We start from the raw sequence: 26546 nt of genomic DNA, 5'->3' as shown, positions 1-26546 counted from the left end.
AGCATAAAGATTAGTTATACCCTTTCACAAAGAGCTCTGTCTTGAAGGGCTGTATGTCCGCCCCGGATAGTACAAGCTGGTTGGACGTCCCCTGACCCAAAAGATTGCTTTTAGGGATGTGTGTGGTAGTGGGAACAGTACTCGATTCCGCTTATGGAGAACATGTCCTCGTCTCATGTCCTATGGGTTCATAGCACTTGGACTAAATTTCCCCCTTGGGATAATAAAGGTATCTATCTATCATCTATCTGACTCCTTGGACTCCATAAAGGAACCGAAGAAATATTTGCCCTTCCCTACCAGCGTCTATTAAGCCATGGCGAATCTGACCTACGCTCTTGTCCTTGAAGACGACTGTGTTCTGATGGGATATGACTCTAGTCTGGAAGGGTATAACTACTCTTTATGCTGCAAGGCTCTGTCTTCTGATCATTATGGTACATTCTAGAAAGAGTGCACTTTTGAAGCTAGAATTCTGGGTATTTAATTGTTTGTGAAAGATAAATGTTAATGCAATAGAAATGTTAACACCTAATTTGTGTAATTACAATTGTTTTATCATGTACATAAGTAATAGCTTGACCTGTTCAGCGCAGACTTTGAACATGCTTTCTTTTTGAGCGGTGTTAACCTCTCCGATGTGTGGCTTTGTCACCATTTTACCTACATTTACGACTGCTCTGTATTATTTTGTTTTATTTTATTAGTTTTTTTGCGGGAAACATCAGTACCTTTTTCCCTGTTCATACTTCACTGTAACCTTTAACCTTCTGTTGTCTCCCTTGGGATAATAATAAAGGTATCTATCTATCTAATTTGACAGTGGTGTACAGGGCAGTGGTGTACAAGTGGATAAGCGAAAACAAGTGTACAGCTGATCCTCCATGAGTTCCCACATCTCTCCAGTTATGGTAAGTTTAGGGCAAGTAACAGTATTCTGTGACAGTTGAAGTGAATCAGCGGCCACAGTAAACACCTCTTTTTCAAAGTCACCCTCTTTGAATGATTTCTAAGAAGAACATGGCTGACGCGATAAGATGCAATTGTAGCAGCTTTTATTTTTACATAATGATGATGCATTGTTTATAACCATTATTTTTAGTATGGCAGCTGACACGCGTTTATTTGTTTTTAAAATGTTTTCTTTCTTTCTTTCTTTCTTTCTTTTCCCCACAGGACTTTCTGGTCTTGCATGGAGAGCCTTCTCCAGTTTGAAACCTAGCTATTTTGGATACAGAGAAGTTCCTGTCGGGACGCGAAAGGACACAATGGATTAACACACGGTAATGTTCTTGTTTTACAGCAGACATAAATGTCACTATTGGTTTATTTGATTTGATTACTACATGACCAAATCACAGGTATGCCAGTCTACATATTGATAGCTACAAAACGTGTCTTCCTACAGATTGTTTTGGGGAACTTTCCCTAAGCCAGCTACCAAAAATGCGTCCGTTGACTTTACAGAAAAGTGTGTATACCGGAAGCATTGCGCGCGAGCCGGACAGTTTTGCTTAATTAATTAATTTGCTTAATTAAAATGCATTTCTGGATTATTTTTTATTATATTAATGCTTATGTTTGCCCTCAAAATATTAAGTGAAGTTAAATAAGAGAGAGAAGTTGCTCATAACAAACAAATCAAAACATATTTCGATTTTTGATTAAATCAGTTATCATTTTTGCCCTCAAAATATTAATGAGTTTGTGTGAAAAAGGAAAATGCAACTACATTATGCTATCATTATTCACATTTACTCAACATTGTGTAGCAAAACCAGTTTAGCTACTTTGACCCTGTACATCTGCTATTGTTTTTAGGCTACTTTACATTTAAGTACCAAGCGTTCTTATTTTGTTTTGAAGTCCACCGACCGGCTCTTATTTTGAAGCCTATGTATATTGACCGGGGTAATAGGTTTACGTTGGTTTGACATGACGAACGATAACATAGCGACCTAGCTTGCTAGTGCTACTGTGTGCTGGTGATGACCAGTGATCGGACACTATACTATCATCGTAGGGTTAGGTAACGTGGTATTGGCACTGCTATGTTTAATCTTACAAATTAAACCAACGTAAATAGTAAAGCTTTTCACATGGAAGGCTTTATTGAGCACCTGCACAAAATCCCGTGAAACGAACTCACGGAGTGGTGCGTGATTCTCATGCAGTGTATCCTACACAAGTTCACAACGCGTAACACATCCCTCCCGTGCTGGAGTTAAATACTTATGCAAGTTTTTCTACGTGAGTCGCGGGTAACAGCCAGGATTTCCACGGCGGAGGTAAAGGCTCAGCCATCAACCGCTCAGGGCAGGGTGGCAGGCTGCATTGTGCCACCCTCTCCACCTCTCCTCTCCGTGAGGAGAAACATGCTCGCGGGAGGCGCCGCAGCACAGCGTGGTGTAGGCGAAATGTGTAGTCCCAAATCGCAAAATGTACTATAGTGGTTTTAAAAGAAATCTACATATTTTCTGTGCACCGTTAAAGCCCCGGTGAACATTTGTGACGGTGGGCTGCTCTGGACTTGTGTATGTGATGAAAACAAGCATGCACTGGTGACGTTTAGGGCTTTTCGCTATGCGTCTTGGCCGGGCGCTAAAGATTTTAGGCCGGGTGGCCCGCCTGGCCAATAAAGCACTGCAGGAAACCCTGGTATTCCGATATTAACCTGCGAGCCGCATTATGTGAAAGTGGCAAATCAATGCATCCTACTCTTTACTGTTCAACATAATCTTTTACTTTAATTGATTATCTTGTGTCTTTTTTTATGTCTGTCTTAGGCTGGAGCACATGAGACCGAGGACCTCAATCAGGCTAAGGTGTCATCACTGGGAAATGTCCTTCTGCACTCCTCAGGCGTTCATCATTCTGGCTTGGAGGAAAACACTGCTTTGGGCAGTTGATGTGTTTCAAGGTATTTACAGTATATTGTTTGCAATGAGTACCCAAAGCAGTGTGTCCCATATGGGAATGTCTGCAAACAATAGATTGCTTTCCTGTCTTTTTTTAATTTGTTAAAGAATTCAAATTAAAGCATGCACATCGCAACTAATATTTAAATTTGTGAACAAAAATATGTACACTGGAGAAGGAAGGGAAGTCCAAACCAGAATGGATTGACATCACAGGAGGAGGGATGTCTGATTTCTGTATTAACAGATTGGCCATGGGCTTTGAATTTAGAACAATCATAATCATAAAAATGGCCATGTCATAGAGACTGATTCTTGACTAAAGCAAGTATTCTGACAATACTCATGCTCCACTAGCTTTGTTATCTATCCAATCAAGTGTCAAATGCCCTTGTGGACTGTTTGTCATATAAGACATCCTGTGACATTCTGGTACTTCCTACCTCTCCATGAAAAGAGGTCTGAGAATGTCCTGTGATAACCCTTGAGTCCCAATTCAGGAAAACATTGTGTGTTGTGATCCCTGATTGTTTTTTTTTTTTTTTTGTTTCTCCAGTCAACTCCAGCGAAGTCTGAATTCTGTGAAGGGGAGCGTAGCCCAGTGAAATCTGTGGATGCTGTGTGGCCAACCATGGGACCTGCTACTGAGGAACCATGCTTGAATTCGACAATACAGATAAGGTCAAAACTGCCCGAGTGGCAGTCCTCGCCTACGCTGCTCTGCCCAAACAGCAGTGCTCCCCATTCATGTACCCTGACACCTCATGCCCGAGGTTTTGCCCTGTCCACCCATGTACACTGACACCTCTTCCCGAGGTCTTCCCTTTCTCCACACCTACACACACTCACCCTTGCGAAAAAGAACTGAATTAAGGAACACTGAACACTCACTCTCATGAATCCCCAGAATCCCTCACGTATTGTATATAGTTATTGCAATGTTTCTATTTTTGAGAGCTCTTTATTTTTCATATTGTAGCGCTGCAACTGTAATGTTTATTGTTGTTGTTTGACTGGCAACAACTAACAAACCTAGGTTGATGTCTTAGCGCAGGGGTCTTCAACGTTTTCAGGCCAAGGACCCCTTAGTTGAGAGAGAGATGAAGCAGGGACCCCCACAACCTGTTCATAGATTCCATAGTTTCATCGTTTGACAGCACAATCATCAGTGTATTTTGGATTCATGTCAATTTCAGATATTTAACCACTTAACCACCATCAATACATAACTTGACCTTTAATTCTGTATTGGTCTGCTCCCCCCTTTGCACCAAAGCTCTATGCCGAAAATAGCCGATCTACAAGCTCACAATGCCTCGCAGTGCGAGGCGTTGTGAGCTTGTAGATCGGCTATTTTTGGCTAGTTCTAAGAATATGGGCGCTAGGGTTCAAGTGGTTAATATATATAAAATAAAATAAATTGTATCACTCAAAGATTTGGAGGACCCCCTTTAGTAACTCTGAGGATCCCCTAGGGGTCCCGGACCCCCTGTTGAAGACCCCTGTCTTAGCGCTTTTTGTTCTTTGTCATCGGGGTGGGATGGGGGCGCTACATTTCCTTTTAGGGGGCCCTGGAAAAAACATTTTGAGATGGGGATCCACGGCTAAATACATATTCTTTTGGGGGTCCTTGACATGACAAAGTTTGAGAACCACTGATACAGCGACATGTTTTTTTTTTAAAGAAAACTGTTATAGATATACAATGGGGGAAATAAGTATTGGATACACTGCCAATTTAGCAGGTTTTCCCACTTCCAAAAAATGGAGAGGTCTGCAATTTGTATCATATGTATACTTCAACTATGAGAGACAGAATCTAAAAAGAAATTCCAGGAAATCACATTGTATGATTTTTAAATAATTAATTTGCATTTCATTGCAAGAAATAAGTATTGGATACGCCTACCAATGAGCAAGAATTCTGGCTCTCACAGAACTGTCAAATATTGTTTTAAGAAGTCCTCCTATTCTACACTCATTACCTGTATTAATTCATCCTATTGATCCACGTTTTACGTTGTTACCTGTATAAAAGACCCCTGTTCACACACTCAATCAATCAGACTACCTCAAAATAATTTGTTCCAGGGACCCCCAGAAACAAATATTTGCGTTAAAAATGTTCACGCTGAATTTGTGTCTTACCTTAAGCTAGATGCAGAATAGTTACACGCAGCTCAGACCTTTGGCAAACCTGACCGCATACCAAAAAAATTAAATGTAATGTAATATCACAGACATTCTAGGGCTAGCATCTACTGTTCCACACGGATGGCCTCTAACCACCTGCCCTCGATTCCCTTATTAGGAGAATTGATCTCCACTAAATTGCATTTCCCAGATTTACAAGTCCTCTGCATGGCACAAGATGTGCAGCCTGAGCCTTGTAGATCAGGTGGTTATGTCAGTGGTTTCTTACAGCTGTCTTTGATTGTGACTGTTTTGTACATAACATGCCTACAGCCTTGTGAAATTTGTTTTGTTTACATTTTGCAAGTTTTTTATTCCTGAATGAAAATAAATGTTCTGAAGGATATTGTCTGATATGGTATTTTCACCCTGTTAAAACTTAAAGTTGCTAAACTTTAGACATTTTTTTGCAGCAGTTAAAAATGGGTCATCTACTGCTAAATTCTCCCATTTAATTCCCTCCAGGACCAACTCATCTGGGTGGCTGGAAGTGGGATCTACAAGGGTGTCAAAATTGCCCAGTTGGACTACACTCAAGGCCTAGATCCCACTTCAAGCAAACAGAGCTGAGGACTACATGGGCAGTTGTATATCCAAACCATCTAGGCCTCACTTGTGTTTGCCCACATTGTTGTAAGTCGGTTCTGACTAGGTCAGAAGTGGGGTATTATAGGCAATCTTATGTCAAACCCATTTAGGGCTGATATGCAATTGCCTATATGGATCCCACTCTGTACCCAGCTATAACCCACTTACAACAATGTGGGCTAACACAAGTGCGACATAGATGGGTTGGAGATGCAACTCCCTATTTGGACCCCTCTAAAGGCACAGCAGGAACCTCAGGCAAGCCTAGGTAGAACCCACTTGAGGCCCATTCTTATCCCAGTTCCAGCCTACACAGGCAAACAAAGGTGGTGCCCACATGGGCCTGATATAAAATTGCCTACATGGTGCCCATCCAATACCCAGTTAGAAACCCCTGTAAGACTAGGTGGGCTGCCACACATGAGCCCCAAGTGGAGCCCGTGTTCAAAACACGGGTCAGCCCATGCCCACTTTGCCCATCCAACCCTATATTGGGGCCCATATCTTTAGCCCAGGTAGAACCCACTTAAGGCCCATTCTTATCCCAGTTCAAGCCTATATAGGCAAACAAAGGTGGCGCCCACATGGGCCTGATATAAATTTGCCTACATGGCGCCCATTCAATACCCAGTTAGAAACCCCTGTATGACTAGGTGGGCTGCCACATATGAGCCCCAAGTGGAGCCCGTGTTCAAAACACGGGTCAGCCCATGCCCACTTTGCCCATATAAACCCATATGGGCCCCATTATAAAATGTTCGCTGGGCAGAGGCGTTTCCCATGCATAGCCTACATATTGATAGAGTAACCAAGTTTCAAACCTGGATGCCCGCAACAAAGTCTATTACCTTAACCAGTACCAAGCGCCTCTTGTGTTTAATTAATAAGCTACCTGTCTGTGTGCGTGCGTGCGTGCGTGCGCGTGTGTGAGAGTGTGTGTGAGAGAGAGAGAGAGATCTCAATAGATAGATAGATAGATAGATAGACTGAGATATAAATTCTGCCACAAACCCAACTAAGTGGAGACAGATGGAAACAATCAAGTGATTAACTGCCTGCAGGGGCGTCACAAGGGGGGGAAAGTGGGACTGAGTTGCTAGGGCTCAACGTGGAGGAGGCCTTGAGGGGGCCCCACACTGAAGCCTTGGCCCCAGGGCCCAGAATTTGGTGCTACACCCCATGCTGTCTATATATCAAGGTGTTTCCCAGTCACACAAGTGTGAGATTGATACCATGGCTGCTCAGCTATACCTTCTCGCTGATAACCAGCGCCGACGTGCGCAAAGCCAAATTACTTATGTGAATGCGTTCTCTCGAGCGAATTTTAGCCCACTGGCTACGCTCACTGACCGGGCAATTATTAAAAAATATCGTCTACCAAGGGTGGAAATCCAGCGCCTCATCGACGTGGTGGCTCCATACATCAGAAGGCCAACTCGGCGCAACTTTGCACTGAGCCCAGAGGTGCAGCTGCTGGCTGCTCTGCGCTACTATGCCTGTGGTAACTTTTTGGAGACGGTGGGAGAGGGTCTCAACCTCAGCAAGGCATCGGTGTCACGGTGTGTGGCAGCCGTGACACCGATCCTTCTGCGGCAAGCCCAGCAGCACATCCGACTGCCCACCACCAGGGAGGAGGTGCGAGAAGTCCACCAGGGCTCTTATGACATGGCAGGGATCCCTCGGGTGATAGGTGTTGTGGATGGCACCCTAATCCCGCTGCACAACCCTAACCTGGTGGATCCCTGCTGGGTCTGTAGAAAGCACTACACCGCACTCAACATCCAGGTGGTTGTGGACCACAATGCTCTAATTACGGACATCGTTGCAAGGTGGCCGGGAGCGAGCCATGATGCGTTCATCTGGGGCACCTCCGAAGTAGGAGAGAGAGCTGCTAGAGGGGACTTCGGTGCCAGCTTTTTCTTGGCTGACAGTGGCTACCCCCTCCGCACCTACCTCATCACCCCGGTGTCAGAGCCAGAGACACCAGCAGAGGAAGCTTTTAATTTGAGTCACACCACCACCAGGACTCACATTGAACGGGTATTTGGACGATTGAAAGCCCGATTCAGATGCCTCAGCCGCTCTGCTGGTGGCCTGCGCCTATCCCCTCTCAAATCCTGCCAGGTAATCGTTGTGTGTGCCATGCTGCACAATATTGCCATCCGCGCTGGGCTCCCTGATGTGGCGCAGGAGGATGATGATGATGATGACGACGACGATGATGATGACCCACCACCACCACACCTTGACCCCAACGTACCCCGAGCAGCACTTTACAGAGCAGGCCTCCAGGTCAGACAGGCTGTCATAGACCTGTTTTGATTTCCCCACCTCTGAACTCTGACCACTTTCACTTTGCAGTCACAAGCAGTCACCAAACAGTTTTACAGTCCACCTGAACACACATACCCCCCATCCTACTACTACAACAACAACAACAACCACCCCCAACACCAATACAATAATATAAAATAAGCCCTCAACACCTGATGTGTTATGGGCAGATATACGCACACACATGCTGTGTGAGTGTGCGTGTGGCTGCCAACAACACTTCAGGTGCAGTCGGCTCATAGCCTGGCATAGCCAGACTATATGTAACATCCCCACCCGGGATGCAAACCCGGGCCTCCCGTGTTCAAGTCCAAATATGACTTTCAATGCGGGAGGCCCGGGTTCGTATCCCAGATGGAATGATATGTGCTGTGACCCAGATCGGGTTTCCCCATGAGAGGTCTGAAGGTGGGTGAGTGTGTCAGAGAGAGTTGCAGCCCCAGCTTGAAGCTTCAAAAGTGTAGTGTCTCCCCTGCTTCAGAGAGATGCTCCTTGGACTGATGGTTAAGACATTGGACTATCACATGGAAGGCCTGGGTTCAAATCCCGTGTGGGGAGGTTCATGTCACTTCTGTAACATATGTCAATTGCAATACATATCAGTGCTTATGTTAACATGCGTGCATTGTTTAGCTAGGCTAGTGGGCTCACGTGTGTACCTTTAATTTTTTATTTTAATGCACAAATTAATATTGAGAGAATCAAATGTAACAGGGTTACACAGTTCATGGTACATGTACTGTAGCAGTGTGATTCACATTCGGCCTGATCGTTGAGAAAGTCTAGCATCTCCCCTGGACCAGTGGTCAAGTGGATGGACTATTGAATTAAGAGACCTGAATTCTCATCCTGGGCATTACACAAAGACCACCTTGAGAAACTGACTAAAATCAGCTGAAACAGTCAGCTGGCTTTATGTCAGCCTGAAACAGAGCAATACATTTAGCAAGTTGTTTGGCTCTGCCCCGTCATACTAGTGATTTTCAGCCTGCTCATGGTCAGTTTAACATGGCCCAGGATTCAGTTTATTTTATTTAGTGCATGTTGAATCTACAGTTTTCCCTAAAGTTAGATGGTACTTTAAACAGCCTGGTCCATGTCCAAATATAAAGAAATCAGCCTACTTCTAGACTGGTACCAAACCAGGTGAATTGGGGGGCAGATATATTGGGGATGCTAGTACCATTTTGGTAACACTCTTATACATTTACACATTGCTGCACTGTATTCTAGATGTTCAGAATCATGGTTTAACACAGTGGACTATGGATGCTTGGCCTCAGTAAACAGAAATGTATTAGAGGAAAATAGATCAAGTAAAATAAGTTCACTGCCACCATTCAAGTGGCACCCATCTAACTGATCTGTTAGGGACTGGAAGGAATAGACAATCAGCTAAGATTCACACAACACAGTTGAAGGAATGTTCCATAAGTTTTATTTCTTTCAACAGAAATAAAGAAAGCAAAACAAAAAAATGCAACAAATGTTTGGAATCCTGCTAGAGGAGGTCCAGCAACACCAATACAGTGTTTGGTGGCACCAACGGCACCATGAACTGGAGGGGAAGACAAAGCTCTGGAAGGCAATAACCCAGTCAATGGGCCCCCAGGGTCCCTGCCTGCGGGACTACACAGCCATCCACATAGTGGCAGGACTGGTTAAAAAAAAAAAAAAACAAGCTGCCACCACCAGCAGCAGCAGCAGCACCACCAGGCTCCATGGAAGCAGCAATCACTGGGGACCAGCGTCTGCGTCACCTGCAATGGAGGGAGGTTGATTAGTGAATGGAACTGTTTGATTATGGGGAAACATGAACATTTTGTAAAGTTTCATGCGTTTCAATGAAGCAGCATGGGTCAGTTGTATTTCATGGTGGTAGCAAGTAGCATTCAACATCTCTAGGTAGTAGGTACATATGATATGTGGCTCATATAGTTGCTGTCATAGGGTCATCAGTGTCATCTAGTGGTCAATATAAATCATAACTATCACAACACATTACACCTACCTTGAGCCTGGTCTAATATGTTGGGGATGGAGACTCCAGCGCCCTGGATGAACTGAGCCTCTGCCAGGAGCAGCCGTTTTTCCTCCATGTCCACCCTCCTCCTCTGCAAGATCACCATCTCACTGAGTAGCTGGTTGGTTCTTCCCATGTGGCTGTTGATGTTCCGGAGCTGACCGCGTATGTTATGTAGCTCCCGCAGCCTCGCCTTGTCAGTGGCAACCAGCGCCTTGGAGCAGGTGCAGGGCACCACCATTGGTGGCACCTTCTTGCGTCTGGTAGCCGGTGGTGGTGGTGGCGGCGCTCCAGTGGGGGCCCTGGAGCCAGATGGTAGTTCCGGTGGTGGTGGTGGTGGCGGCGCTTCAGTGGGGGCCCTGGAGCCAGATGGTAGTTCCGGTGGTGGTGGTGGTGGTGGCGCTCCAGTGGGGGCCCTGGGGCCTTGTACAGGAGGGAAGAGACCCTCCCCCCGTAAAAAGTATATCCCCCCCTCCACCCCCTCCACTGCTACCTTGCTCAATATGTCAAGGATTTCCCATAGCAAAATTTTTGTTGCTTATCTATTTCTTAATCTCAACTCCTGAGACATAACTATTGCCTTCTCTTTTGTATATCATTCTTTGCTCATTTGCTGCTGCCCTATTACTCCTAAAACCCTCTTAGGAGCAATAGAGAGATGAGAATGAGAAGATAACCAGGCAATAACTTGAGAAGTATTTGAGAAGTATGATAAACCAACCGAATCCAACAAGCCATCTATGAGGCTTAGTTGAGATGACCCTAAGCAGTGTTTGAGAAGTATAAGAGAAACAGATGAGAACTCCAGAGAAAAACAATGCTGCTCATGTTTAGCTCACCCAGACAGAACGGAGCTACTAGCGATCAATAAATGAGACCTAGGTGAGAGCTCTCTAATGGCTAGTTTAAGTCTCTTAACTGTCTCCCATATTCTTACTTTGAGCCAGTAATGAGCAATAATTGAGATCTAATTACCCAGAACCTTCTTCTCACTTGGAGCTGTATCTCACTTGGAGCTGTAAACGAGATACAGTATACATGCAGCTATTTTGATAAAAAAAAACAATACAATAATTTCCTTCAATAAAACTTTATTTCTGTAAGGTGGCAGAGGATGAAGTGCTTTTAACAGTACAAGACTTTTAAGGACAATACTACTTTGGAAGAGGTTTGGTTTGTGTATTTACCTTGCTGTGATGTTAACTCTAAGGTGAACAAGAAATTGATATATAATAATATAGTTAGTTATACAACCCACACTTCGACCAAAGTGGTCTTGCCCTTTAACAAAAAAAAAAGAAAAAAAAAGAAACTTCAGTTACTCTTCTTACTACTCATGAATTCAGTGCCAAATAAGAAAAAGTGACCCTAATCAAATGTGTCCATAACAGTCACTGCTACATAAGTGTGAAAAGTGCAAAAAGCAGAAGTGACATGTGCTCCCAGCAAAAAACAAAAAAACAGGAACAGTCAGTTCTATTACTGCAGTTAAGTTACAGTTGTCCTTACCAAACGACCGTTGTCTCATTGTAAAACGTGAGAACAACAGACACAAAAGATTTTCCCAGTCTCTCACGTCCCCCTCCAGGGTAGATGAATCTATAGTTTCCTCTCTTACTCCGGTATACGTTAATCTCAAGGTGGGAGGAGTTCTTCAAGATTGTATCCAGCCGTTCGCACCCTGGCCACTTCATCCACCCCTGCAAGGAGAACCCTGCCTTCCTCACCAGTCTGTTGAGGTTGGAGGCAGCACGTCATTAAAAAAAAAAAAAACACTTGCCATAACAGATTGGTAGAACATGTGTTGCATCCTGTGGCACAAGCCAAACGATCTTGTTTTTTCAGGAAGAGTAGGCTGTTCTTCCCCTTGCTGTGAATCGTCTCTGCGTTGTCCGACCAGTTTTTCCACGGACACCGCCTTCCATCCAGCTTCGGTGCCATACCGTAAGACATAGTCTGCAGACAGAGAAGATGAAATTAGCTATAGAAGCACAGTCAACATGTTTTCTCCACGCCAGTGATGTCGTTCGAAACTTCTCTCAGTCAGTAGGGGGGAAAAAGATACAATGTTACATTAAACCCTGAGACACAATCTCTTCAATCAAAATAACCAAAAAGTTAATGATCATTTTGGCCTACATCTGCCACTTTAAGTTCAGCCACTGTTGCAGCGCTTCAACAATGGCTGAACTTAAAGTGGCAGATAAAACATCTCAGTATCAAATCAGTGCATCACCAGAGTACTCAAATAACAATATACTTTTCAGTATTAAAATTCAGTGCAGCATCAGAGCCCTCAAAATAAATCTTCTCAGTTTAGCATCACAACCCTCAAAACTATTACAAATGTATCAAAAATCAGTGCAGAATCAAGAGCCGGGAGTCTCTGGTAGGGGACCCAACCGGTAGGAGACAATATCATCTCAAAAGTATTAAATAAATAAAAATTAAAACAAAATAAAAAATAATAATCAGTGCAGCATCCGAGCACTCATTTCTTTGACCCTGGGATTGACCTTGGTGGTAGCAGCCTCAATCTGGTAAAAAGCGATTTGCAAAAAGTGGTAGACATTGGCCAGATTCTGGTTGTATGAGGTAGCAAAGACAAAATGAGTTTTAAAAAAACGTGTCGAAAGAGGGTTAAGAGAGTCTGGTGACTTACACGGGAATGCACGTTTGTCAATCACAATGAAGTATTTGTGTATGGTACACCTCTGGGTCCCCACAGCCAGTAGATAGGGTTGACGACTCTCGGTGATGCTGTCCAGATGCCCCGCGACACTGGTCCCAGTCTGTGACAAGAGAACTTCATTAGTCATGCTATTACAATTAATCTGTATGCAGTTTAGAGCCCCATCTTTATAGGATAGCCACCAGAATCACTTCTTGCCACAACATGCAACCATAACAACATTCTGCATTATCTTTACTTTGCTAAAGGGGGACGGGGGGCAAAAGCAGACAATTATCACAGGGCAGTCGCTGATTATATGAGCATGGTCATCGCATGATTTCACAAAAGTATAGTTTTAAGGGTGAATGTTAGGGACAGAACAGTGAGCCATCTTAAACTTTAATTGAACTATAACCTTACCTAGATGAACTTCACAAGGTGGTCAATGGCTTGTCGGGCTGAGAGCTTCCCTGGTCTCTTGTTGCAGCCTTGAGGTGAGGGTGGCATGAGGTGGATAAGGCAAGTTGGAGGACATCTCACTGTCCCATCCTGAAAATACAGGGGGAGGGAAAAAAAACAGAAATACATTTTTACTAAAATCTTTACATTTTGGTTTCAAAACCAATTCCCTCTTCCATTAGTATTAGTCCTTTAATTCCAGCATACCATTATTCAGTTGTCCTGTTGGGATTCAGCTTTATGAAGCAGATCTTCAAGGTCGCCTGCCTGGGAGAGGCCATGGCTTTGTTTAAGGACTTTCTGCCTGTAGCGAGTAGGCCACTGTTTCAGAACTTTGCAGCGATGGCATCACCAAACATCAGACTGAAATTCTGCTCCATCTGCAGACAAAATGGAATACAGAGGACAATGGCATACATTTTTAATACAGTAGGTTCACCTTATGACCAGGGATGTGATCTGTTTAAAGTCCATTTATCATGTCAGTTCGACTTTATAGCAAGACAGTTTCAGAGCGACATACCATTCCTGCAATGTCAAGAAATCTTGGAAAGGTGATGAATATTTCAGAGGACTTCACTGGGTCATGAACCATTGCTTGGCGATGGGTGAAGGTCTGTTTCATCTTCTCCTTGACGATTGCTTCATCAGTTGTATGCTTCATCAGTGTGATGGCCTCACGACACTGGGTTTCTGTGCTTAGCTGGCATTCCTCACTGAAGGGGATTCTGACACTCTGTAATGATCCTTTCTCCTCCAGGTTTGGCCATCAAAATGTTTTCAATCATCTAAGTGGGAGGGGAAAAAAAAGGGGGGGGGGGACAGGGATTTGGTGGACAAATATATTTATAGTGGCAAAAATGTAAACCATGCCCCCCATACTTCTCCATAATTGTACTTTGCCATTTATCCCCCTGCTACCCCCTTTCAGTGGCGTCAGTTCAGAAAAAGCTAAGGTATGGCAACACGACTGGCTTCACTCACGTGCAAGACACCAGTCATGTTGCCATACCTTAGCAACAGGCATGATACATTTATTTTAAGAAGTACATTCTATTTTTCCCCCGTTTCTACAGTTTCTTGGGCTGGATATGGCAGCCTGGATTGGTTGTTCAAGTGCATGTTAGTTAACATGCCACAATTAACAATAATGAATTGCACCTGTGCAGCTGACTTGCGGAACCTTGGCATATACCATTTGTCAAGATGGGGAGAATACAAGTGTGAAGAATATAATTATAATGCCTTGTTAAGTGACCATTTTTGTTAAATTTTGCATTTGTAGTTATTTTACTGTAATTTAACAACATAATAACCAGAACAGATAGACAAAGGGACATTCATGGATTTATATTTAAAAGTAACTTTTATTTTCCCCCTGGACCCAGGGTATGGTAGCTACATACCCCTGCCATACCCAATTGACGCCCCTGCCCCCTTTATCAGAATCACTATCTTGATCTCCATTTCAAACAGTCATCTGCAAATCTTACCTGAGCGAGATGAGTCAGGTCAACTCTGTTCCTTTGGGCAGGACACGGCTGCAAAATGGTGGTGTCATCAGTCCCCATTGTCTGCACTGGAGCTGAGAAAGGCTAGATTCAGTCACTGAATCTAGCATGTTGACATAACAGGTGTGATCCTGTGTTTTGTAAAACATGTGATTAGCAAGAGGGGATCATTTGTGTTAAGAGTAATGTAAAATATATTATATTATAAATAACTATTGCGTGCCGGATCAAACAACATGAAGCGATTTTGCACACTGCTGCCGGTAGCCTGCAGTTGTTCTCAAACTTTTCAGGCCGCAACCCCAAAAATATTCATATTTTAACTGGGGACCCCCACCCTGACGAGCACTAAGAGTTGGGACAGTACATTTTGTATAACACTGTTCTATTGTGAAAGTCTAGCAGATCTACATGCCCACAACTTTGTGAGCATGTAGATCTTCTATTTACACAATTTCTGAGTCTAATATATGATCATTTGGCCCAATGTTTAGTTTGTCATTTTAGAGGTACAGTATTAAAAAGTCCTTAAATTGTCACTTCCTCTATACACTTCAACTTTGTTGGTTTGTTTACTGTTGAGAAAACAATGATTAGCCAATCATTTGGGGACCCACCCAAAATCATTTAGGGACCCCCTGGGGGTCCTGACCCACAGGTTGAGAACCACATTTCTTATACCTCAAAAGAACAGGGGAACAAAGGAAAGAAAATACCATTATAACATTAAAAGTAAACAACAAATTATATAAAAACTGGTCAAACATTGGCCAAATTGTCAAATGGTATAAGAGACAACAATTGTGAAAATAACAGATCTACAAGCTCACTGCATTCCAAGTGCTTGTCAGGTTGGAGGGTCCCCAGTACAAATATGACTATTTTGGGGGGTCCCCAGTTCAAATATGATTATTACATCACTGATTACAATGAGGAGCAGCCAATGGGTAGATATTTGTGCCCAGCCCACACTGTTTTGTATGAACAGTATTTCTAGTTAAGAACTGGTTCTCAGACTATTTTATTTATTTCAAGGACCCCCTGTTTAGTATGCATTTGGCCATGATCCCCCATCATCCATAACTCCCCTAGAACTGTACAAATGGAACCAAATGGACCTGTTAGGGTTCATTTAGTTCCATTTGTATACTCTACTACCATTGCAAGCTAACATTAGCCACAAATGACACACACACACACACACACACACACACACACACACACACACACACACACACACACACACACACACACACACACACACACACACACACAAGACTGTATTGAACAGCTGCTAGCTAACTTTGGCTCTGTTAGCCACAATACCACACACAACAGGCTGCAAGCTGTGCACAAATACACAGCAAGGTTAATACAATATAAACAAACAAAAAAAACGTCTGCTTCTATCAAAAGGGAACCTATCTTACACATTTTGAACATTCAGTTTCATTAGGATGTCCACTGTAAAATGTTAGCAAACGTTAGCATCAGCTAGCGTTAGCATTAGCTAACTTTAGCATTAGCTTTGTAGTGCTGGTTGGGTGAACCTTTCAGGAAAATACACACTTTGTACAAAAACACCACAGACAACATTCTTAAGTAACATACAGTACATGTAGGTAACTTTATCCAGTGGCTATGCTGTTTCACCTACCGAAAAAGGATAAAGTCCATGAGAGCATATAATTCCTGTGTGTTCTTCTCTTCAACACTGACTGACTCTGAGGTTCAAAATGGCACTGGTTCAAACCAGTTCCAAGTCGTTCCAATCTCCTTTCTGTCTCAATAGCTCCTTTCTGTCTCGAGGAGCAATAGATGAGCATCATGAGCTAAAAATGAGCAGCAAATGTTTCCTCTGGGAAAGTATAATAATAAAGGATATGCCCCGCCTCCTACAGAGCTCTGCTTCCTGGTAGATCAAAGCAATATGTGATGTCACTGTTCTCAACCTTCCCAGTTGTTGTTTGGGCAATTAACCCTTTTACTGACTGCTGCTGAAGCAATAATGCATTGTTTTTCAACTACTGTACACTTATCTAAAGATTAGATCTGATCTGATCAGATCAGATCAGGGGTCTTCAACAGTAGGGGGTATATATATATAATATTAATAGCATTATTATTATAGCAGTATTGAATGCACAATATGATTTTACACAATTTTATACATAAATATACAATACATGTTGTAGCCCCCTTCCCTACCCTACAAGGTATCTCAGTTTGGGGGGGTAATTATTATAACTACTATCTATACTATAATTTTCCGAATGTCTGTCTGAGTGAGTGTCTGTCTGTCTGTCTGTCTGTCTGTCTGTCTGTCTGTCTGTCTGTCTGTCTGTCTGAGTGAGTGTCTGTCTGTCTGAGTGTCTGTCACAGCGTTTCTCCTCAGTGGCTGGAGCAATTGATCTGAAATCGCATCACCATTAGCATATGAACACACCTGACATAACTGTGAAGCCTGTTTGTCACTTTCACAAATCATATGCTGTATATTAGCATGTTTATGGTGTATCTACTATCTATTCTGCATCTAGCATGAGGCATATCTATTCTGCATCTAGCATGGGGCAACATGTTTAACCAGCTGTGTGTGTGTGTGTGTGTGTGTGTGTGTGTGTGTGTGTGTGTGTGTGTGTGTGTGTGTGTGTGGGGGGGGGGGGGGGGGGGGGGGGGGGGGGGTGTTGTCTGGCCCTGTAACAGATGTTGTCCAAAAATCATGCAGATGATCAGTACACAGTATCTCTGTAGCCATTAAACGAAACGGGTATTTCTTACATTGATGCTCCTACATATTATCATGCAAGCACCAGAAAGTTACTTTCCATCCCTCATATACTGTGCATGTGCACAGTGCACACCCCATAACCCACACACTGCACATCATTTCGGAGCTCATATCTTTGAACGGGTAAGGACTAGTAGTTATAATAAACATACTATAAAGTGCTAGGCCTATACATCATTGGAAGATATACTCATTTTTTTCAATACTGCAATGTAGAAATACTCTGTAACAAATCATTCTAAATTTACTTGAGTAAAAGTAGGCTACAAAACTATTGGTATGAAAAGTATTTATATGTAAAGTACAAAAGTAGAAAGTACTCATTATGCAGAATCTTTGAAAAGAGCAGATCTACAAGCTTACAATGGCATTGGTAACATTTTTGAGAGGCCATTTTTGTCACCTTCAGGTCGCAGTCATTATCAAAACCTCCACCGGCTGGCTGGCTGGCTCATCACGTCACACCACGGTCACGATAATTTTTTGCGACCTTTGGTCGCAAAAAAGGCCATAACTCTAGGCCCGGGAGAGACGGGGCCGGCACCCAAGGGGTCCCCGGGGGCCCAGCCACTGCCGGGGCTCCCTGTGGACCCCCGTGGACCCCCACTCAAACCTGCCACTTCCTGGTGTGTTTTAGGTATTACGGGTTGGTAGGTGCTCTGATGTATATTTTTTCTCAAGTTTGCACGTAATTTTAAGCCTCAGGTCGACATTCAGCAACCCTAATATCCTATCGTGATTTTATAGTAATTCAAAGGAGGCTAATCCTAGTTTAACCCTAGGAATGTCGCACAGAAATAAAACACACCTCCTCGTGTTCGTCTCGGTGAGCTATACAACATAGCCTACTAAAAGACAGGCCCTTGACACATGATGGTTTTCGACTTATAATGCGAAATAGCTAACCCTAGGCTTAGTTATTTTGCGTTTTAAGTCAAAGACGATGCGACATCAGACCTTGGTTCTGAGATATGTTGTAGAGCTCTCCGAGACGAACGTGTGGATGTCTTGGTTGTCCTCCTACAAACTTTCTTCCCCGTGATAGACTCTATAAACGTTAGAGCACATTGAATGAAAGGCCGGAGAAAGCTATCTCCTCACAGGAGTGTCCGTGTGGGATGAACCTTATACTGGTGTGTTCAGCTCGCGGAGATGAACATGCGAAGAGAACGGCCCCTAAAGTTAGAATTAGGGTTAGCCTTCTAGGGGTCGCTCAGAAATGAAACATACATCCACGTGTTCGTCGCGGAAAGCCGACCAATAATCTTTTTTCCGTTTGTATATACGCCCCCTAGAACCCGAGCTAGCCCTTTTAGAGGGGTTAGAAATTGACCAAAGCATTTTACGCGACAGGACCAACTTCATCGGACTCAGCGCCAAAAAGCTAGGCAGAATAAGTGTCTTTTGGGGGGATTTTTGACATATTTTAACGTCCAGGGCCACCAAGCTGATTTGAAAAGTGACATTTATAGAGAGACTATGATCCTGGCCAAAAAAAGAAAAAAAATCAGTGAGTAACCAGTAATTGTGATCATGAAGCATTATGAGTGACGTCTTTAAAAGAGATGTTGGTGAGATTATCTCAAGATCTCAAACAGTGATCGCAGATAGACAGAGCTGAGACTCTTTAAAAGAGATGTTGGTGAGATTATCCCAAGAACTCAATCAGTGATCACTGAAAGACACAGATGAGACTCCTTAAAAGAGATATCAGTGAGATTATCCCAAGAACTCAATCAGTGATCACTGAAAGACAAAGATGAGACTCTTTAAAAGAGATGTTGGTGAGATTATCCCAAGAACTCAATCAGTGATCACTGAAAGACACAGATGAGACTCTTTAAAAGAGATGTTGGTGAGATTATCCCAAGAACTCAAACAGTGATCAATGTGAGACTCAACAGTGTCAAATCTCAGGAGTTCAAATTGAGAAGAATGAGAAAATGCACTTTGGTCTCAGCTGGTGCTCATCTTTATCTAGAGACAAAAATAAGAAATAATTGAGGTCTCATTTAGGATTTTCGCTTGCTATGGGTTTCTCCTCGTCTGTGGTGAGGGAGGTTTTGGTTGGTGAACCACCACCAGTGGCCCTGGCTTGCTTCTTCAAATCGTTCCATTTTTTTTTTACTTCACAACACCAGTCCTGCCACTTCTTTCGAACGGCTGTGAAGTCTCGCAGGCAGGGACTGGAGGGGGCCATTGACTGAGTTATGGATTGCCAGAGCCTTGTCTTCCTCGCCAGGTCATTTGTGCCATTGGTGCCACCAAATAGAAGTAATTGGTGTTGCTGGACCTCCTCTAACAGGATTCCCAGCTCCTCTCTGGTGAAGCTGGGACTCCTCTTTCTTTTGGCAGGTGCCTCTTCTGTAGACCTACAATTTACAATTTAGGCATTAATAATCATTCAGCCCCCACACCTTGGACAGTTTGTCACAGTAATTTGCGCATACATTTTAACCATTACAACTAGCAGTGAGCAGCCCAAAATGACTTTTCTTGTAATGATCACATTTGTCTTAGAATGCTACAACAAAAAACAAACCACCAAACATTGAACTCAAGTCTCCGTGGCATGAGTAATCAATAGAATAAGTCTTTTTGGGGGTGAACTACTCCTTTAAGAACCTTGCTCAGAGCACATCAATCACATAGCGACCTAACCAGGAATCATACTTGAGACAAACAGGAGCTTTAGCCCCCCGTGCAGGCTCCCTAACCACTCAGCTACAACCACCTCCATAGCTTTGATTATAATCCAAAGCAATTTACAATAAGCAGGTAATACATAAACATAAACAAGATAAGTTAGTACAACAACATTTAAACACAAGGAACTATACTGATTGATTTGGTCAAACTATATGGCCCTCTCCTTTTAGAAACACTTCACAATCTTTTTTTCAAATCTATTGGCATTGCATTAAAAATGCATTGACACACTTGTTTTGAATTGTTCTATGTGGTGTAATAAGTCCTCATCCTACAGATATAATTGATCAACTTACTTTGCTGACCTCTTCGTCTTCTGTTTTGGGGCCATCTTTGTTGTTGTGTTCTGAATTTCTGCTCCAACCCACAGGGTTATAGGGCATGGCTGTGCAATTAATTGTGATTGCTACTTGGATACACCTGTTTTTCATGAACATGCCACAGGGAATGTGTGCATTTGCCTCTGCCTATCTATGTATCTATCTATCTATCTATCTATCGATCTATCTATATTTATATATATATATATATATATATATATATATATAGAGAGAGAGAGAGAGAGATATAGCTTGAGAGAGTGCAACACAACACACTTACATAAAAAACAAGTACCCAATTCGTTCTCATAGTGTGTGTGTGTGTGTGTGTGTGGGGGGGGGGGGGGGGGGGGGGGGACTCTTGGGGGACTACGTTTTATGTAATGAAGTGGGAATAGAACCCGGTGTTCCCCCTTGCCAGCGCAACACACAAGCTGTACACCACTGGGCTGTTGTATTTTGTTAGGAAATTAGCAACCAAATGGACCCTCATCATGGATACGTACGTATGTACAAATGGGACCATTTAATTGTACTCTCTGAGTTACACCCATGATAAGGGTTGTAGGTTAATTTGGTTCCTATCATTTTGATTCCTAACAAATTGTGGTCCCCATAGTTAGTTAGAGCACAACAGTGCACACATTTATTCAGCTCTGTTGGAATGGCGGGCTGCGCCATGTACTGACGAGTCGGAGCCTCAAGTTCAATTCCCGTTTCAATCATATAATTTCAAGCATCTATTGAGATATCCGGATCTTCTTTGAGAACAAAAGCTCTACAATTACATGGTAACTTATATAAATATAAGTACTAAATATAAATAAAATATAAATAAATATAAGACTAAAGTCAGAGTCTAAACTCAAAACAAGTATTTTGTGCAGTCAATTTCCAACAGCGCCTAAAGCTTGCAAGTCGAGTTTAAAATTAAAACAAGGGGTTTGTGCGGTTTGTCAGGCTTATAACAGCGCTTAAAGTTTGGTAATTTTCAGAAGTGTTTTCTTGATGAGCCGAGTACAATCACACAACACAACAGCTGAAATGCATTTGCGAGCGCAGGTTGTGGGTATATGGCTATATCGATCCATAGACCCAGAGCCATTCAAGGAGAGTCGTCGGAAAAGCTGCATCATCTCCGTTCACACGGGGCCAGAGTTGGCAGAACTCTCTAATCCAAGGCTCTGGCCAGCCTACGGGCATGCGTAGCCTGTTTTGAGAGATGCGCTTACGGTCGCGTTTGGGAAACGGCTTCGTCGTCGTACCAGAGCCTTAACACTTTCTAAGCCGGGCCGTACTTGCCCGTAGTTGTCCGGACCACCCAGTGCGCCGCTCGAACTTTCCCGTACTTTTGATATAAATGATAATTATCAAAAAAAAAAACATCGGCCGTTGTTCTCTGTGTCTTCTTGGATCCATCTGAAAGGGTTAAAATTCTCTCCCCCCTCCTTTCTGGAAGAGAGTGTAATCCTCGTAGTTTCCAGCAGGCCGCGCCGTTCACTTACATTCTAGCTGCATGGTTGGCTCAGGAGCCCCTCCTTCACTCCACGGAGTAGAAAATCAACAAGAAGCACAACCACCATTACTGGATTAAAAGCATCTATGTTTCTGTACGTGGATCGCGGACTCAATCACGCTCGGGCGCCGCTTCCCTATCGCTCTTTTCCCTGCTTCGCCGCACGGAAACGAATGGAGGAGATCTCCCCGCTGCGTCCCCAAAGTAAGAACGTCGACCTCTAAAGGATCAATATACACGCTGTACCGAGCACTCCATTACGTGTTGTTATCATGTGGGCTTTGTTTTTTTTAAACATGTTTATAAATAAATAGCAGCTTTGTTCGGCAGAACCTCTGTTCAGGGGTTTCTGGGGGGGCTGTTAAGAGTGTCTTACTACGGGCTCTTACGATCGCGTTACGATTTCGCTTTGGGAAACCCGGCCACTGTCTTTTTGCATGCCTATAACTTTTACTGATGTCGGACAAACCCTTGTGGATCGGCTTAATCAAAGCACAGAGGTTTTGTTTCTTGGTTTGTTTTGGTGCTGATTGTAATTTTGATTTGGTAAGATTATGTTACATAGTAATGTACTAATAATAATAAAAGTTCAAACAAAATCAAGCCAATGTACAACATGCAACAAAATCAAGAATGCAATGCACCAAAGTTCCTTCACCTTCCTCCTTGAACACATGAAGAGGCGCCACAAAGACATCTACGGCCAAACACTGAGGAATGGACAGATCCCCTTAGTCAGCAAATAAACGGCTCTGTAACCAACCAAAAACTGGGAGACAGATGAACCAAATCTAAAATTCATTAAGAGTTTAGCAACACTTTAACTCAACCAGAAGAAGTGAAGACAAATTAGCTGATGTACTCAGGAAAGAATACCCACAACTGTAAACAGTGTGACAAGAATTTCAGTGAGTTAGGTCACCTGAAGGCACACCTGCGTCTACACAATGGAGAAAAACCATACCACTGTAAACAGTGCAGCAAGAGTTTCGCTGAGTCAGATAGTCTGAAGGCACACCAGCGTCTCCACACTGGAGAAAACCTTACTACTGTAGACAGTGTGACAAGAGTTTCAATTATTTATGTAGTCTTCAGGCACAACAGCGTCTCCACACTGGAGAAAAACCTTTCCATTGTAAACATTGTGACAAGAGTTTCAATCAGCCATGTAAGTTCCAGGTACACTAGCGTCTCCACACTGGAGAAAAACCTTTCCATTGTAAACATTGTGACAAGAGTTCCAGTCACTTAAAGGCCCACTTCACCTCTGGGACAACCCGATCTTATTTTATTGTTGTTTGGGACACGATCAACACAATCCTGAGTTGTTTTTTGTGTTAAATCTGTGTTTTTAGACATTTTGGTATTTCAGCATGTACTAGTGATGCATTTTGCATCATCAGTGATGCGTTTTGCATCATATGATGCAAAATGCATCACTAGTACATGTTGAAATACTAAAATATCAGATTGAACACAAAAAATAACTAGGGATTGTGTTGATCGTGTCCCAAACAACAATAAAAAAATCTAACCTCTGTTCGAAGTGGAGCTGTGTGTGTGTGTGTGTGTGTGTGTGTGTGTGTGTGTGTGTGTGTGTGTGTGTATTGCAGTTGATGCTCAGGGCAGGCTAGACTCAACAGCACCTCTCTGGTCACCCAGGGTTACTACATACAGGCTACATACAGACCCACAGACCCACCCACCCACATACCCACATACCCACCCACATACCTACACACACAGCCACGTATAGGGAGCTTGTGTTCCACACAGCTCCAATAAGATCATGTTGTCCCAGAGGTGAAGTGGCCCTTTAAGTAACATGAAAAAGCACCAGCGTCTCCACTGGAGAAAAAAACCTTTTTAATGAGACACCTGTGCAGCAGTCTTTGGAATTTGAGTTCTGAGTGGTTACAGCTCATCTATCCACAAGTTTCCGCGGGAGTTTACTGGAGACTATCAGGACCAAACTTCCGGGTTTAACAGCAGACATACAAGCTCACGTCGCGTCGCAGATGCAACCCGTTGTGAGCTTGTAAATCGGCGGCGGAACCTCGGTGCAGACGTTTGCGCAATGCACTATGGGGCGTAGGAAACTTTAACCAAGCAACCCACTGGCCAATCACAGTGCGTAGGTTTAATTGCGAAAAATGTCCATGTTATTGTCATTAATACATTCACTGATGATGAGTTCTCTGGGGTTGAATGAGTGGGTGTTGACAAGTGAGATGGGATGGGAATTTTTTGACTGAGTGAGAAACCTTGGATAAGGCTCTCAGAGAGTCCAGCTGCACGTGTTGTTTCTTGGTGATCTCCTGACATTGCTATAGTGCAAATAGTGCATTTAGTTATCTTTCCTACGCCATTGTTCACAGCTGAGAAGCGCGAGACACGCGGCCATGAAAATCAACCAATCAAAACACTGTGTTGGCGCACCACACTGTCAAAACCCCAACTTCTGAGTAGGGTTGGTCAGTGCATGCACTCAGCACACCGGGGGCGCAGCGCACTGGATTTTCGAACGACACCGCACTGGGTGCACCGAATAAAAGAACGACAACACGGCACACCAGTGCATTTCCAAATGCACCCGAAGTTGTCCGTGAGCGTTGCTTCACTCGCTCAATTCAGAACGACTGGTTTCAGCGTTTATACTATGGGAGACACAGCAGATGATATTTTAGCAGTTTTAACGTCTGATGAAAATAAAAAAGAAGTACAATGCAGTTAAAGCAGCATTTGAACAGCACTGTGTAGGAAAACACAATGTGATTTTTTGAAAGTGCTCAGTTACCCACCATGTCACACAACTGGAAATAAAGCTCTACTCCCCATCTTTCCAATAAAAAAATTAAAAACAACAACATTTCAGATGACTAAAATATGACAACAAAATTGCATTTTATTCAAGAGTAAAAGTAAAACAAAATGTGCCTTAAAATAAAAAAAATAAAAAAAATACAATATGCATCTTCCATACAACCCCAATGGTTTTGTATATTTCATAAAAGCAAAGGATAAAGCCTCAATCTGCAATTTATTCAACCGGTTGGCTCGTATGTGCATAGTTTTAGAATGACAGCACCAAACTTCACCAATCTACACGTTTGTTATCTGTTTTGGAAAGATATATCTGGTGTGTGTGCACGTGTCTGTGCATGTGCGTGCGTGCGTGCATGTGTGTGCCTTGCTAATCAGATCCTGTCTTTAGTGTGCTGGGTCCTGGTTGGAGAGTGGAGGCAATCAGTGATTGAAGGCAGCTGGCGAGGGCGGGGCCTCCAATCACTATAAAACAGCCACACTTCACCAAGACACTCATTTGACACCTGAGCCACACAGCATGGACACACAGCTTTTTGTTTGGTTTTTGTTTGCTTCGATGATTTGGTTTCTTCTGCAGTAGTGGTGGGAATTTTCGTTCATTTCCGTGAACCGAATCATCGTTCGTTCGTTCACAAGATAGATTCGGTCATTATCGTTCAATCGGTCGTTCACAATTTTCGGGAAGCGGGGGGTATTGGAGCCGGTCGTCACATCATTCTCGTTCAGAGCCGTGACCGATAATCAGTCGAGTTCAGTCAGTCAGTCAGTCAGTCAGTCAAGCACAAGCAGTCAAAAACACACCTCTCTCCTCTCTGCCTGACTGTTTCGGTCAGATGACAGACTCTACATGCATGGCCTGCCTGCTGCCTATTTGTGAACGAGACCTGACGAAGATGACCGTCGCCGCACGCTCTATCATTATAAAACGGCCTACATCACTCAAAAGCGCAAATTAACATTTCACCCGTTCAGAGAATGAACGATTATCCCTTACCATTAGCATTACGTTCACACTTCATGAATTAACATGACACTGGCTCAATGGTCCATTGTATGAGATGAGATGTGTTACTGTAGGCTACTTGTAGGATAGATTAAATGCGGCATTTAATGCCATAGTGTTTTTTATGGCTTATCTTCTAGCATTCTTTTGTATAGAACTGTACCGCTTTTTTGCAAACTTAATACTGTAGTCAGTCAGTCAGTCAGTCAGTCTGCAGTCTCGGAGGGTAGGCTTATCAGGCTAGTAATTACAACATCCCGTTCAAACAAAGAATGAACGATAACACCCTTTTCACTCGCAGGCAGTCAGTCGGTCTCGGTCAATCAATCATCAGTCACAACTCTTCTCGCGCTCGCGGTCGGAGGCACTCTGCTGCTCCGTAACTGTACTGTAGGTCCCTGATTTCTGTTCCACACCCCCACGCACACACAGTCCTGCTTCTCTGAGGGAGAGCCCGCCTCCAGCCCACTACAGTGTCTAATAAGGAAAGAGGAACGGTGGAAAGGAGGGACGGAACGGTCGGTCGGGTCTGTCCTTTCTCATGAGATACGTTGAATGAACCGCCTCTCTCTCTCTCTCTCGTCGCATTTGCAAAAGAACGCCGTGAACGGTTGAACGGATCTTTTCCGGATGGTGACCCGTTCGATCTCGTTCACCATAAAGATCCGTTCATTTGAACGG

General features: G+C 43.4%; 1 protein-coding gene across 1 annotated transcript; it reads left to right on the top strand.

The window, feature by feature from the left end:
* Nucleotides 1-316: 316 nt before the first annotated feature.
* LOC308289578 (putative nuclease HARBI1) lies at nucleotides 317-8285 on the top strand (the record flags this gene model as incomplete). The annotated part of the gene is made up of 3 exons (XM_080731311.1): nucleotides 317-390; nucleotides 7082-7823; nucleotides 8259-8285. 3 exons carry the CDS (start codon nucleotides 317-319, stop codon nucleotides 8283-8285), a joined length of 843 nt encoding a protein of 280 aa, XP_080587437.1.
* Between the last annotated feature and the right edge of the window lie 18261 nt (nucleotides 8286-26546).

The sequence above is a fragment of the Nannobrachium achirus genome, assembly GCF_963921795.1.
Source record: "Nannobrachium achirus genome assembly, chromosome: 1".
NCBI lineage: Eukaryota > Metazoa > Chordata > Actinopteri > Myctophiformes > Myctophidae > Nannobrachium > Nannobrachium achirus.
The sequence above is the reverse complement of the archived record's forward strand: the minus strand, read 5'-3'. Positions and strand labels throughout refer to the sequence as shown.